At 38.0% G+C, this 15,511-nt stretch overlaps 1 protein-coding gene across 3 annotated transcripts; it reads left to right on the top strand.

Annotated features, from left to right (window-relative positions):
- The first annotated feature begins 2,421 nt into the window (after positions 1-2,421).
- Positions 2,422-14,916, top strand: sgk3 (serum/glucocorticoid regulated kinase family member 3). Of its 3 annotated transcripts, none has more exons than XM_050057131.1 (17): positions 2,422-2,644; positions 7,145-7,327; positions 7,510-7,593; positions 7,772-7,844; positions 7,978-8,053; positions 8,283-8,358; positions 8,789-8,838; positions 9,163-9,220; positions 9,558-9,641; positions 9,737-9,868; positions 10,455-10,567; positions 11,983-12,019; positions 12,462-12,548; positions 12,861-12,956; positions 13,203-13,358; positions 13,584-13,673; positions 14,012-14,916. In XM_050057131.1, exons 2-17 carry the CDS (start codon positions 7,232-7,234, stop codon positions 14,180-14,182), a joined length of 1,479 nt encoding a protein of 492 aa, XP_049913088.1. In that variant the 5' UTR covers positions 2,422-2,644; positions 7,145-7,231; the 3' UTR covers positions 14,183-14,916. The 3 variants fall into 3 exon arrangements, with proteins under 3 accessions (XP_049913088.1, XP_049913086.1, XP_049913087.1); XM_050057129.1 differs by having other exon boundaries at positions 8,786-8,838; XM_050057130.1 differs by having other exon boundaries at positions 7,142-7,327; positions 8,786-8,838.
- Positions 14,917-15,511: the final 595 nt, after the last annotated feature.

Below are 15,511 nucleotides of genomic sequence, written 5' to 3'. Positions count from 1 at the left end.
ATTTGTCACAACATCTCTGGTTTTTATTCGCCTCCATTTTTTTTAGGTCCATGCAGGTAGGTCGACTCGGGACATAGCCTTTTTTTATGGGATAAGTGGTGCAATGCGTCTGTGTGGTATAATACCAAACATAGCTATAGCCTCTAGATAGGACAGGAAGTTAAAACCGTTTCTTTTTTGGTCACAATCATGACGCACCTCATAATTCTGATAGCTTATATTATCTCAAATTTGTCACGTTATTAATTCCTAATTGCTTTATATCTTATAATCACTGTGTCACAATTTTGACATAGCCTTGTTTATAATAGGCTATATGTATATATCATTCCTACTTCTTAATCTATTAATATATTTTTCTGTCGGTAAAATCAGGATGTGGATGATTTTTATGGGATATTAGGCATGTTCTGCTTTTCCACCAGTAGGAGACGCTGTTTAACTGTTTGACTTCCCAGTGTTGTCATTCCTGAGTGCAGGAGTGGCTGTGTTAAGCCAACCTAAACAACACCGGAAATAATTTACTATGCCTCGAAAAATAAAAGCATTAATTCTGTCAATTAACAAGTAGGCCTACAAAAAGTGTAATCACAAAAAACATCATATAACATTGTAATATTAGTATACGAAGTATCAAAAGCCTTTTAGAACTGCTTGTATTTTCTGTAGTCCTCCTTATACAAATACTTTAAACTACAAAACTAAACTAATTCAGTTTGTTAAGACTTCCACTGTGTTTAACTTGAACCTGACTGTCATGTACAGAGCAGATGGAAATATAATTGGCAGGGCTGGATTAAAAACCACAGGTTTGTGGTGAGTATGGCTTTTGGAAATTTGATCAACAGTACATTTGTCTATCTCTGACCTATAGTCTGTGCACCACCAACTCCAATATCACCTAAAATTAATGTAGACAAGTCCCTTTATACAGGTTCTACATTATTACCTTATCCTGAGGTCCAGATGGCTGTTTTTATTATTTATTCAAGGCCACACAGTGCATGTTCCTATATAAATCACTTTAACTGGTATACTTTGAAATGATAAGATACATAACTACACACTGCACAGAGAGAAGTGTTGAAGTGGGTTGATCCAGCCATGATTTAATATATAAGTACAAGTAAAAAGTAATAATATCACAATATAAAAGGCACAGGTTCTGCATACTAAAGTGCAAAAGTAACAACATCAAAATACAGCCTACTTGGTACATCAAAATTATACTTGTGTACAGTATCTGAGTAAATGTACTCAGTTACTTTTCACCACTGTATCACATTATTGGGTTAATTATATTGTTGCATTGATATTGATGCGTAATTAGAATATACTTTTGGTGCTGATTGTAATGAAGCCAATGCATCATCATACATAACATGGTTTTAGGCTGGTAACTTATTGTTAAAAAGGCTATATTGTTTAATTTTCTCTTAAATGTAATGGAGTAGAGGTAGGTTATAAAGAAGTGTGACATGTAAATACTCACGCACGCAAGCACAAATACTTCAATATTGTACTTCATAGGCTACTTGTAAATGTGCAAGCAACATTCCAGCACTTAACTACTTTGTGTTTTATCTTGTTATATAAAAAGTTGTATTATTTATTTATTTACTTACAGTTTTATTTTTAATTTAAAACAAGAAAAATATACAGCGCAAGTAAGGGAATAGATGTACAAAGACATAAGTTATAATTCAGCAGCAATGGAGGAAATGATGTGACAATACAATCAAATACAAAAAAAGAACAATAGAGGTGACATTATTTTGAAAATCGAGAGATTTTTTTTTAAACAAAAAGGCAACAAAAACAAAAAATGAGAAACAAGCAAGTAAACAAATCAGGAGCACAAAAGGGCAAGGTAAGATACATTAAAAGAGCAAGATACTAGATAAAGATACAAATAAAGATGAAGATATACATATATAGACAGGATATAGATATACGCTTTACTTTCGCTTTACTATTCAATTTTTCCATATATTTTAGCAGCTTGAAGGTGGGAAAGTTATGAACACAGTGAAGGAGGGATCCTTTCCATATACAAGTGTGAATGTGATATTTACCCAGAATAATCACAAGATTAATAGTATCTGAAATAATCGTATCCAGTTTGTCCATAAAATAAAATACATCAATGTTACTGAATGATGACATCTGACAGCTAGCTGTGAATATCAGTCCAAAACAAATTCACGGACATAATGATATTAATAATAACATGGACAATAATATGGACATAAAAAATAATAAAATGAAATAAAATAGAATAAAACAAATAAAATAAATGTTCATGTTACGTCGAAGTTATCTGCTTATATTTTGAAATGCCATACCGGAAGTGCACCGGTGTATTGTGTCCGGCCTGACGGTTGTTGCAGTTGTGAAGTCCCGTGACAAAATTTCATTGGAACTTTCTACAGCCAGGAAAGACTGATGTTTCCTGCTTCTCTCACTTACTTGACAGTACGCTTATGGACAGCAAGAAAATACACGCTCAGTTTGAGACTTTAGGGGCTTTTGTCCGGACCAAAACTGGAAAATGTTGACTGTGGTGACGGTTTGAATGCTGTAGAGCGAAGTATCCTCACTGGACCAGCGAAAATAGATGAACACCGCATCAGAACACTGTACGGTACGTGATGTCCATGTAAACGGTACCTTGTTCTCGTTTGGCTAACGTAGTGTTGGCTAGCCGTTGGGTTACATATACCTAGCACACGACGCTTTAGTAACAATATAAGTAACAAAACGTTATTTTTAAATAAAAATAAAAGGGCTAACCGTTATATATAGCTTAACAATAACTTTTTCTACTCGAAGACATCACTAAACAGTGGAAGCAAAGTACTATAAACAAAGTTAGGTTAGCTTCTTTGCTGTGTAGCATTAACAAGGAACTTAGCACATGTGTAACTGTGAGCTTTTGCCGCATTGTTTACAGTTTGTGCTGCATGTGGGGGCTTGTTTCAGCATGTCAGTCCTCTCATTTGGTGTGGGAATGTGCGTGTTGGTATTTTATTTGTGTTTATGTGTTCAGCTCCTCTCTCCCCCGGCTCATTTTGTTCTCCTCTCCTCGGCTGGAGAAAGTATTTATGCTCCTTTCCTGTAACACACGTGATCTGTGCTGAGATTTTAAAAGAAAAAAGTTGTACCGGTGTAAGTACACAAATAGCCTTAGGTGTTAGCTCAGCCAAATTTAAACTGAACAAGGCGAGGTCTTTTCAATGATGTGTGCCAGGGACGTGTTATCCTCCCAAATATAATTGTTCTCTGCCTGCAGAAATGATGTGTCAGACCTCATAGGCTGTCATAATTAGTCCCCAAAATGGATATTGATTCAGCTGTGTGGTATGGACTGAGGCAGACAACCATTTTTAAGCCTGATGATGTGTATATGAATGTTTTTCCTCCTGTGATGCAACATAAAACTTAGGTAACAAGTGTGTAGTGACAAGAAGGATGCATGTCTTGATAATCCTCCCTCCTCTAACACAAGAACAATGAAATTAAAACAGTCATAAATAGGAGAATGTAAGGACAATTGATTAATATTTCAACTCCGTAACGTAGAAATCTGCTAGCTTTCTGCTTGTTATGATTTGAGGAGGTTCCCAGCTGTTTCTTTGATGTAACATGTGGCTATCTATAACATGTTTTGTATAACATGACACATTTCAAGATATGAACGATGGATTTTACTATGTGAGATCTCTACATCTGTGAGAACTGTGATTTGGGAGTTCAAATCTCACAGGTAGACCTGATTTGCCATAAGTTGTTTAGGCCTGCCCAGCAAGAGCATCCCGCATTCTTTGATGTCTAATTTTCTAAGGCTGATGAGCTTGTCGTTTTGTCAGCGCACACGCTGATTCAGACCTGTTTCTAAAAGGAAGTCAGCACCACAATTTGCAGACTGTGGCTTTCTGTGAGCTGTCTGGACAGTCAGGTCAGGTTAGGAGCTTATCCAGATGCTGAGGTTGGTTGCATGCATGGGAGGTTGACTGAGTTCATGCCCCTCACGCCTCTCCAGCTGCACTTCCTCAGTCAGAGATCTGTCTCTGTTGCATTATAATGAGATAAGTCCAAATTGAAAAAATGTTTTAGTCATTAAGTCGCATCCCACATGTAACAGACTATTTAGGTTTATTGTCAATGTTTCTAAGTGAATCTAAACAGCTTTTGATTAGTTTATTTGTATTTATGCAAAGTTAAAAATACCTGGTAGCTCTTTTGAAATAGGTCGTCTTCCTGTTTCAGCTCTTTGTGTTTGTCTCCAGAAACCATTTCAGCTTGCATCGGTCTGTGTTTCCTTGTTTATCAGTGGATGCAAGCCTGATTGAGCTTTCAGCACTGATTTAACATTGTAGGGTGAAGTGAGCTTTGTTTTCTCGCTGAAACTGCTTGTCACGCATGATACATGGCCACACATGTCGCAAAAAATATGTTCAACATCCTCATAGGATATCCACAGGCAAGGATGTGTGTTCGAGCTAAGCAGGAAGAATGCTATTTTTGATCCTGTGTAGTAGTTGAGCGTATTTGTGCCTGTCAGCACAAGTTAATTCATGTAGTGGCATACGTGCAGAGCATGCTGGGTCTAAACAGTGGCCAGAGAATGTGCTTAACATTAATCTTGTTCCTTTTCATACTCGTTATGCCTTTCCAAGCTTTGTTTTGAATTCTTATTACAAACTTGACAATGCCTCTACGTGGGTGTGGTGAGCTGCAGCATTCCATATGAAGGAGTAGCAGTGTCAGCTGAAAATGTAAGTCGTACTAACTAGGCACTTATAGGTTAATTCTCCCCTAAACAAAAAATATTTCTGGAATGTTAAAAAGCGGGTCCTACCCAGTGACGTAGAGAGTCAGTTAACCATGAAAACAAGCACAGATGTGCAGCAGCTCACGGAAATAGCCAACCGTTTTTGTGCACACCAGCCACAGTTGCACAAACCTCACCAGCTCTCTGTGTTTAATGGCCAGGTTTTAAAAACACAAACACATCTGTTGACCCCTGCAGCGGCTATAGGAGGAGCTAAATCTGTTAGATACAGCCACACTTTGGCATCTGAATGTCATTCTTGAAAATCCAGTTTAACAAGAGCTTTAACTGTTACTCAATCGATCAATCAGTTGACAGAAAATTTATCAGCAACTGTTTTTAAAAATGAAATTGTCATTTTTCTAGCGCAAGATACAAAACTTTTCTGCCTACAGCTTCTCAACTGTGAGGATTTTCTGTGTTTTTTTGTTTTATGTCATTGTCAAATTTATTTGAATTGCACAAGACAAGACATTTTATGAAACTACCTGGGGCTCTGAGAAATTTTGATAAGCTTTTTTTGCATTTAATAGAGCAAACAATTCATCAGTTTAATTGAGAAAATAATCTACAGACTACTCCAATGAACATAATGATTCGTTACAGCCCTAGCTTTAAAACTTCTAGCATGAAAGTGAAGTCAATTGTGGTAGAGGAAATGTTATTTTCTTGATGTCTTTGTGGTTTGATAGCTGTGGCTGAAACTGAAACCGAAAGAAAGTTAAAGGGAACAAAAGAGAAAAAGGGGACTAGTGATGAAGAGGGCATGAAGGTCCCTCTGATCGCACACATGCATTTTAAAGAGGGGCGCTCTTTTCCTGTACCCTCACCCCGACGTGAGCAGAATGACATATCCCTTCAGGGTGCGTTCAGGAATCAATACGCAGAGGGAGGATGTTGACCCAAAGCAGGTTCTCCTTGTGTTGTGAACAAACAACACTGAGAGTAATAGCGATTGCGGTTATAAAACAAAAACTACTAAACAAACTAGGCTGACCTCATGAACATGAAACAATGGACGAGTCAGGGCAGCAGACAAAGAGCTTTGTTGTAGAAGAAACAAGACGTTACATAACTCATGGTGAAGGAAAAGAGATCTGTGTGTGCGATTAATTCACATCACACAGTGTTTAGTATTTGCCCTACACATAATAGGTTTCTATCATGTCCTTTTCCAATTCATCACTCACTTATAAGACTCTTTGCAATGGTAATAAACCTAACCTCCGTATCCATCTTCAGGGAACTCAGGTCTTGACCTTTTGTTACTACTGTTGTCAGGGGAAGGAGTCTATTACACCTCAGCAATGAGCTTTATTTCTCTTTAAACGCTGGGGAAGAACAACTCCGGGGGTCTTACTCTTAACCTATTGTGTAACTCCAGCTTCAAAGACCCCTGGAAGGTTGTTTAAAAATACCTTTCTACTGACCGGAACAGGGGAGAATGTCACAGACCCAGCATGCGCAAGAGAGCCAGTGTGTGTGTCACTGTGAATGAGTGTGGGCTTGTGTGTGTGTTCACATGCTAAAGACGGTACGTGTGAGATGAATACTCGTGGAAGACAGAGACTTGTAATTCTCATGTGGGGCTTTAACAAGTTGATTAATCAGTATGTATGTATGATAATATGTGTATTTTTATAGTGAATAATCAGATGAGAGGAAGGATGGGATGTTCATGCTCAGAGGAAGGAGTGAGTTAACTGGCTGCTCAGGGGGAGGGGGGGCCGCCTGCTGTCATGTTGCAGCTCACTGACCCTCCTGTTGTTGCCTGTGCACACTTGCCACAATCTTCACTCTCCAAGAAAGCACAGGGACCTTAAGATAAGGTTTTCAAATAGCTGTTTAAAAAGCTCCATTGAGGAAGTTATATGTTATTTTTTTACAAGAACATTTCCTTGAATAGGGATTAGGGCCATTTTTTGACACCAAGTGCGATACTTGCAGGCAAGCAACTGGGGGCCAAGTGATCTGTTGTACTGCAGACAAGCATGATTTGAAAAAAGCAGCCCCCTGTGACCCCCTGGATAACTAGCGAGAAAGTAGAGAGGTAGAATGATGGATGAGCTAATGGCTGCTCGTATCCATGATCCACAGTCAACAGGACTATGTCATGGCTCAGACATCTAAGAAATACCTAACAAAACAGTAGTAAAGAATCATCAATAAAAAGCTGCTTGTCTGAGATGAATGTTTGTCAGGTATGGACAACCTAAACACTTGAGGCTGAAGTGTGTAGAGAGCAGAGGGGAAAACAGTAGTTTCACTTCCTGAATAACAGAGTGTTCTGTTCTCCTTTCTCCTCAGCAGCAGCGACCCAGGATGGGGATGGGCCAGTTGTATACTTGAAGTCTTATCCTGAGGAGGACGCATTACTTTATGACCTTGCACCTTTGAATGCCGACAGCCGCTAAGATGGAGGAGCAACCCAGTCTCCCCAACGTCAGCATACCCTGCCACAACGAGCAGAGGGACAAGAAAAAGCGTTACACAGTGCGTACAAAAATTCTCTTCATTGTTCAATTGACAGTTCTGTGTCAACTTAATTCTACAGTGTGTTTCATTGTCAGTCTATGAGTGTTATTTCTGTAAAAGCATACAATCACAACAGTTGATCATATTAGCATGTGATGTTACTCCTTGTGCTTACATAGACCTACCTTGCCCTTTTTTAGGTTTACAAAGTGATCGTCAATGTTAGACAACAGGAATGGTTTGTCTTCAGACGCTACGCAGAGTTTGATAAACTCTACAACATAGTGAGTGGTGGAACATCTTGACACATTATCATAAATCTGTCCACGAGTCTTTGATTCCCTTAGTCTTTGATTTAATGGCTGTTCAAAGTACCATTGAGAATAATTATATACTTGTGACTATAGATGTTTCCCAGCCCTTGTGTCATTTTATCTGCTGCTCTCCTGTCTTTTGATGCAGTTAAGGAAACAGTTTCCAGCTATGAACTTAAAAATCCCCGCTAAGAGGATATTTGGGGACAATTTTGAACCTGGTGAGTGTTCACATTAGACTGATATGTGAAATATGCACTCAGACAGAATTCCAGTAACTGATGTAAAAAAAATAATTCATGTTGTTTGCTTAGTGATTGTATGTTTTAAACGATATATTTATCTTCACATTAGAGTTCATCAAGCAAAGAAGAGCAGGGTTGCATGAGTTCATCAAGCGGATTGTCTCACATCCTCAGCTCTGCAACCAGTAAGTGTCGGTGTTCTCACTTTCATGATGTTACACTACATTGCTGACTTTATCAGGATGAACGGCTTCAATATCTGAGTCCAAAAAAATCTAATGAGATCAAATGTGTTCAGCCATGCTTCACACTTGGTGTGAATTAGATTAAGAAAGATGCAGAATGTTCTGCTTTGTCCTGCTTCACTTGCTGATGTGAACTTTGTTTTTGCTCGGTCCCTCTTTAACTTCACAGTCCAGATGTGAGGACGTTTCTGTTGATGGACAAAATGCAGAACTTCTCAGATGCCTCCGAGGATGAAGATGACAAAGTGAGTAACTTGAGTTTCTGTTTTTCTTTTGTGAATATGTTTGTTTTCCTGCTGACTATATCTTTTCAGTTGATGTGTAGGATAGTCTAGATTGATGATGCAGTGGTTAATCAATTAGTTGTCAACATTTAAATTAATCCCCAACTTATTTGGTAATGGATTAATCTGTTTTAGTAATTTTTAAAGGAAAAAAAGACAAAATTCTCTGATTCCAGCTTCCTCCAAATTCATAATAGTTTTTATTTATTTATTTATTTATTTAACCTTTAGTTAACCAGGAAGTCCCATTGAGATTGAAAATCTCTTTCACAAGAGAGACCTAGCCAACATATAATACAAAAATCTACAATAAAACAACTATTCAAACAAAATGGCCTGTAGTTACATTTTGTCGGTTAATCTAGATAATGTTTTCTCTTCTGTTTAGCAGAACAACTCTACCTCCAGAAACATTAACCTGGGACCCTCTGGAAACCCACAGTATGTTCAACCTGTTTATATGTCATGACACTGTGTATAGTTTGGATTTGCACCGTACTGATATTTGATATGTTATATTTATGTCTGATCTCTGTATATTTGCAGTCTTTCCTACTTTGTACTGCTGCAAAACAGTTTCCCTCAGGATAGATAAAGTCCCATGTGATCTTATCGTATATTTACTTTAACACTTATATTTACAGAAATCTGTGTTAGCACAAAGCAGACCGCCTTACTGTTTTTACTAACCTTGCAGCTGTGTAATCACATACAGTGTATTTTTTACATACGCTGAATTTAATGTGCTGTAATTCTTCTTTTCAGTGCCAAGCCCACAGATTTTGACTTTCTAAAAGTCATAGGAAAGGGAAGTTTTGGGAAGGTATGTGAACAACACAATACTGGAAAGCACAGTTGTTTTCTGTTCACTGCAGAGTGAGAATTCTCACGGGTACTGCTTAGATAAAGTATTGTCTTTAATGTATTAGTTTCAATACACAGAAAGCAGTTTACAAATCAACTTTGTAGAATTATGTTATATTTTTGGCGTATATATTAGTTATGTTTAGAGGTGTTTCTGTGGTGTTGTTTGTTTCCACAGGGTAGCAACAAGTTTTAGTTCTGCATGTGTTGGCCTTTCCACGTAGGAAGTGAGAATCAGATCTGGAATCACGCTGGTGATGCGTTGTTCACCGTGCTTTCTCTTCCTTGTGATGCAGGTTTTCCTTGCAAAACGAAAACATGATGGAAAGTATTATGCTGTCAAGGTTTTACAGAAAAAGGTCATCCTCAACAGAAAAGAGGTAACTTAACTATGATATATGACTGTGACACTCTCAATGTTTCAGGCACACATATGTAAATTATAAATCTCTAATAAATGACTCCTCCTAATCAGCAAAAACACATCATGGCAGAGCGCAACGTGCTGCTGAAGAATGTGAAACATCCTTTCCTGGTCGGGCTTCATTATTCGTTCCAGACCACAGACAAGCTATACTTCATCTTGGATTTCGTCAACGGAGGAGAAGTGAGTCGTTTCAGTTTTGTGAATAATGCGCTCACACAGACATAACTCACAGGTTCAAGAAAAGCTGAGAATGGCAGTAAAACAGGAAATTTGTATTAAATAGCTTTGATGAAATCCCTCAGTGCGGCACTGTTGCTTGTCAACACACCTCCATGTGTGAAAATCTCATTAGAAATCACAACATTAGTGATAAAGAACACGCACAGTGTGACTTCCTCTGCGCCCCTCCTTCATGTGCAATCGGCCTTTTTAAAGCTGCCACGTGTGACTGACTGTCTGAGGGTGACTAACCACAATCTGTATCTCAGTAAATCTGCCTCTTGCCCTTCTGAATAAGTTGTCTACAAAGACCAGTAACATGAAAATTAAATCAGATCGATATTTAAACTTTCCAGTAAAAGTTATTTGTGTAAAAAGGTGACGTTAATACATAACCAGATAAAGGGCTGACAAAGGCAGTGTACACGTAAGAGTATGTTTCGCAACTTACTCACATCATGGTTAATATGATTTTTGTACTCATGGTCCTACAATACATTTGCCATATAATACATTTCAGTAATCGGACGGAACATTTCTATTTCAGCTTTTCTTCCATCTTCAAAAAGAGCGGACCTTTCCAGAGCCCAGGGCAAAATTCTACGTTGCGGAAATGGCAAGTGCACTTGGATATCTGCATTCTCTCAACATTGTTTACAGGTACGTTGGAGGTTTATTCAAATGAACACTTGCGTTGTGTGAAAATGACTAATGGAGACAGCATTTTTTTAATTGGTCCAGTATTGAGAGAGGCTGCCACAGTCGCAGTGGTAGCAACAAATCAGGCTGCAATGTAATGCCTATGGGTAAATGTGCACCATCAATTTACATCCATTAAAAGTGCTTGGTTTTGCCACCAACAGGGACACATTTTTATCACAAGTGTCTCACAACATTACGGAAAAGACCCCACAGAGAAATTAAACGTTTTTCTTTCCTGGTTCTGATGATGTCACTCGTAATTAACAGCCCCACCTCTTTCACATGAATGCGCTCATGGCTGGATAGGAAAACCCAGAGTTGACTGACCAGGTTGATAACCAGTTTTGCAGTACTGTTTATCCAGATGGCCAATGTTAGGGTTAGTCAAACCAGATAACAAAAAGATATCCTGGGTAAGTTGAACTGGCTTCATAGTACAGGCCTCTGGTCTGTTTGTTAGTGGAGTCACCAAGTCTCCCTCAAGGAGAAGTCTTCTGAAATCTTGCGGACTTTCCACTTTATTGAAATCAGCTAAATATTCTGACATTGAAAAGCTTTTAGATAACACTCAGCTACTCTTTCTGTACTCCAACACAACAAACTCTTCCCAGCACTTCTCCAACTCTCACTAACATCTCCACCATTGTTTTTCCTGCAACAAGTCACCTCTCACTATATTTCAGAATGATACTTCTTCTTGAGCAAGACTTGTTTACAATAACAAACTGGGCAGTGAAAGGTCAGGAAAAATGTTTCATTTCTCTGTAGGGTGTTTTCTGTAATGTTGTCAGACACTTAAAATAATAATCTGCCTGACAGTGGCAACAAGGAGCACTTTTAATGGACGTAAATTGACACAACTCAGATCTAGAAAATGTTACAATGTTTTAGGTACCGTTTATACACATATCAAATAAATCAAACATTGATGTCATGAAATGTATAAAATTGAAGATAAATTGAACGTGTGTGACACATGCTCACGCTCACATGATAATATGTCTTCAGGGCCATAGCAACCATTTGTTTGTTATGGGGAATTTGGGGTTTTGAACCTGAGAATCTGAATGTAAAGGTACATTCTAAAATCAAAACCACACTTCATAGTTTTCTGTAAGGCTGATTCTCAGAGTTATATTCCTCCCATTGTTGAAATGTATTTGAAGCAGCATTTAGATCCATCCATCAGTTTACAGAAATGTGCATTTTCATTGTTAGATTAAAAAAATAGTGCAAATCTAAGAAATATTATTATTTCTGCAGGATATGGGGTTGCAGTGGTGTAATTTGGACTTATGACATCAGTGTTTCCTAATACTGGCTACTGCCCTGTGCCACATTTACTGACATTCATTTGTTTTAATTTTGTCCAGAGACTTGAAGCCAGAAAACATCCTCCTTGACCATGAGGTGAGTATTCCTGCTGTGTAATCCAACACACTGCTGTTCAATTGAGACATAATCACCCTAGCAGTAATTACAAAGCACAAACTTTTTTCAAGTTAGATCATTTTATCGACAATAAGGTATTCATGGAACCACAGTGCCTAAACACTGGCTGCAGATTTATTACATAAGACCATACAGCACTAATGTCATTCTTTCCCAGTCATATTGTACCACCAGTGCACAACAGTGTCATTTCCAGTTCCAGCGTGTGATTGGATTAGCTCTTACTAATGAATTTCTTGCCTAGCCTTATTGAGAAAGCGAGGGAACGGTGAATGGGACCGACTGAGCTTCAGTGCAGCCAACATTCCTGGGCAACAATAGAATCCTCAGTCCCCGGGGATAATGAGCTGCTTGTGTGGCACATGTTGTCTAAAAACGTCCCTGTGTCCTCTCTTTAAAGGGGCATATCATTTTGACGGACTTTGGATTGTGCAAGGAAGGCATTTCCCAGACTGATACCACCACGACATTTTGTGGAACACCTGAGGTATGGCACCATTGAATTGGATGTTTAATTTCTACCACTTTTGCACCAGACACTTTAAAGAAGGCTCACGTACAGCATCAGAACGTAATAATCATTAACAGACTTTTTGGAATAAAGTGTGGTTAATGATTAAAGTGTGAGTGTATTCCATTCAAGGCTATACTGCTGTCTGTGCAGGGATATGAGTCACATTTTCCAGAGAGGAAAATAGGCTTTTATAACTAAAAATAGTTGATATACATTTGGTGTATTTTAAGCCAAGAGCAAAATGTAAGTGTTATATTTTTGTGTTTGTGTGCTTTTTCTGACCAGTACTTAGCTCCAGAAGTCCTGAGGAAGCAGCCATATGATAATACAGTCGACTGGTGGTGTCTGGGTTCAGTGCTGTATGAAATGCTCTTCGGCCTGGTGAGTTTTTGAGATTTGAGCCCACGTCTCCTCAAATATCCCCCACGCATCATGCTTATATTTTCAGCATGCCACACAATTAACAGTTTAACTACTTTCGTAGACAAAGCTTTTTAGTTTTACTGTGATGTACACGTAAACTGCAGCAAATTTCACAGTTCGTTTTACAGCTAAATGTTAAAGAACCTCATCGTACTGTCACACTCACTTACATGCCGCTAAATGTCTCTTCTTTTTATATCCTAGCCGCCGTTCTACAGCAGGGACACACATGAAATGTATGACAACATCCTCCACAAGCCGTTGGTGATGCGTCCCGGTGCGTCCAGCACAGCCTGGTCGATCCTCCAGGGCCTGCTGGAGAAAGATGGCACACACAGACTGGGGTCGGGGGATGACTTTGTGAGTGGGATAAATCAGAACACTCACACTGTGCACATACAGACACTGCATGTACAGCAGAACTCCACGTGTTTGGGCTCCTTCTGGTGGCCGATCTGTGAACATCATGTCACTGATACGTTACAAATGAACAGTCATTAATGAATTTTATTAATCAGGTTTTTTCAGCTAACTTTCTATTGATACAAGATTAAGTTTAAGTTGTTGTTTATGCTATATTTTCAGAATGAGATCAAAGCACACAGCTTCTTCTCATCCATCAACTGGGACGACCTGGTACAGAAGAAGATCCCTCCTCCATTTACACCCAAAGTGGTAAATATTTTTTTGTTTCCCAGCAATCAGAAACTTAGAGGTGTTTCACAGTGACTTGACTTTTGTACATCTGCACCCAGAACTTAAAATATATATCATAACTCACATTGATTTTGAAGACTGCAGATTTAAAGAAAGCTATGTATTGTATTTGATCATATTTGAATGCTCTCTCCTCCTGGTGTTAATAGAAGTCTTATTTTATGTCTATTGTAATTGTTGTATTTTGTCATCAAATTAACTTTTATAAATACACACATCCTGTTTGTTTTAAATTAGTTCCTTGAATGCTAATATGACCCATGTTTTTATTCCCTCTTCCCCTGATGTTTTTCCAGAGCTCTTACTGTGACATCTCAAACTTCGATCCTGAGTTCACAGACGAGCCGGTCCCCAACTCCATCTGCTGGTCCCAAGACCATTCCATAGTCAACGCCAGTGTAATGGAGGCCGACGATGCCTTTGTGGGCTTCTCTTACGCCCCAGCTTCTGATGACTCTTTCCTATGAAACATTCCCAGTGAGGTCGTTGATTGCCTTAACCATTGTAACTTCTGTTGACTAAAGGGAAGCATTTGTACCATGGATTAACTTGTTCTATGAAGCCAAAGTGAGCGGATGAGACAAAAAACAGCACTTAAAACAGATTTTGGTGGGAACAAAGCATGCCAGAAAAGTCTTTATTTTTTATCAATTTGTATTTATATAAATATATATACATAACAGATGATATTTTTAAGAATTAAGGACAGCCAGCCTCTATAAATGGAATTTCTGGTGGTTTCTAAAATGAGACTTTTTAAAGCCTTAAATTTGTCCCTTAAATGAAATCAATAAGCAGTTTTCTGGAAAACTTGAACAATTCACTGGACTTGAAATCACACCATTTGACTGCCAGATGGAAGTGTGTTTGTCCATGTAATTACTGTAAAATACATATTCATCTTAACTAAGCTGGAAATAGGGATTACTTGAGAGACCACTGAATAAAGCATTTTGGTTCATAGGTCACATTTGTAAACAGAAAAATGTCTTCTACTTCTTAAGTTACCTTTCAGTTTGTCTTTGAATACTGAGTTAATTGTTTTTTTTTAAATATTGGATTGTTTGTATTTGTTTTTTGCTGTCCTTTGCCTTAACACATTTATTCATAATTACAGAAATTAGAAATCCACAATGCTTTGCTACGCTTAGCAGTTAAATAGGCTTATACTCCTGCACAATAATAAAAAATATAAAAGAGATGTAGTCTGAGTGTCTTTATATGTAATAATAATAATGTATTTTTTATTTTATTTTTATTACAATTACTATTTTTTGTAAATAAGGGACTGTTCATGACTTATCAGAGGAGGGAAGGGGGTGGATGAGGATGGTAAGGAACAGATCCATTGGTACCATCCACATCTTTTAACAGCGGTCTGTTTGGTGGTGACGGGGCTACAGTTGTTTTTTGTTGTTGTTTTTAACCCTCTTTGTAGCTAGGATATATTTTTCCTTGATTCTCCCTAAGTAACTGGCAGAAAACTTAACCATTTGATGTCTGAAAGTTCAAGGTTGAAGATGTAAAAAACATTGGTTTTTCATTCTTGTGCATGCTGGCTAATTAGTGCTAACATATTATTTTTAGCCAAATTTTAAATGAGTTGTAGAATAAAGTGATTTTGATTAACAACAACTACTTTAAGCTCAGATTTGGCGATGTTTTTAATCTGACAGAAGCATTTGTTGCACATGATGTGTCCAACATCAAATTTAAAAATGCAACTATTATTTCTGTTTTACAGTTTCTGGCTATAATAAATGGTGTAAAATAAATACAAAATAAAACCAGTTAAT

This window comes from Epinephelus moara, chromosome 11 (assembly GCF_006386435.1).
Source record: "Epinephelus moara isolate mb chromosome 11, YSFRI_EMoa_1.0, whole genome shotgun sequence".
Lineage (NCBI taxonomy): Eukaryota > Metazoa > Chordata > Actinopteri > Perciformes > Serranidae > Epinephelus > Epinephelus moara.
Note: the sequence above shows the minus strand (reverse complement) of the source record. Positions and strands in the feature narration are given on the sequence as shown.

Excerpts from the sequence above, each read along its gene's own strand:
- sgk3 (XM_050057129.1), top strand. The coding sequence starts at position 7,232 with ATGCCGACAGCCGCTAAGATGGAGGAGCAACCCAGTCTCCCCAACGTC. Across the intron at positions 8,839-9,162 it reads GGACCCTCTGGAAACCCACA|TGCCAAGCCCACAGATTTTG; the intron begins GTATGTTCAACC and ends TCTTCTTTTCAG. Across the intron at positions 9,221-9,557 it reads GAAAGGGAAGTTTTGGGAAG|GTTTTCCTTGCAAAACGAAA; the intron begins GTATGTGAACAA and ends CTTGTGATGCAG.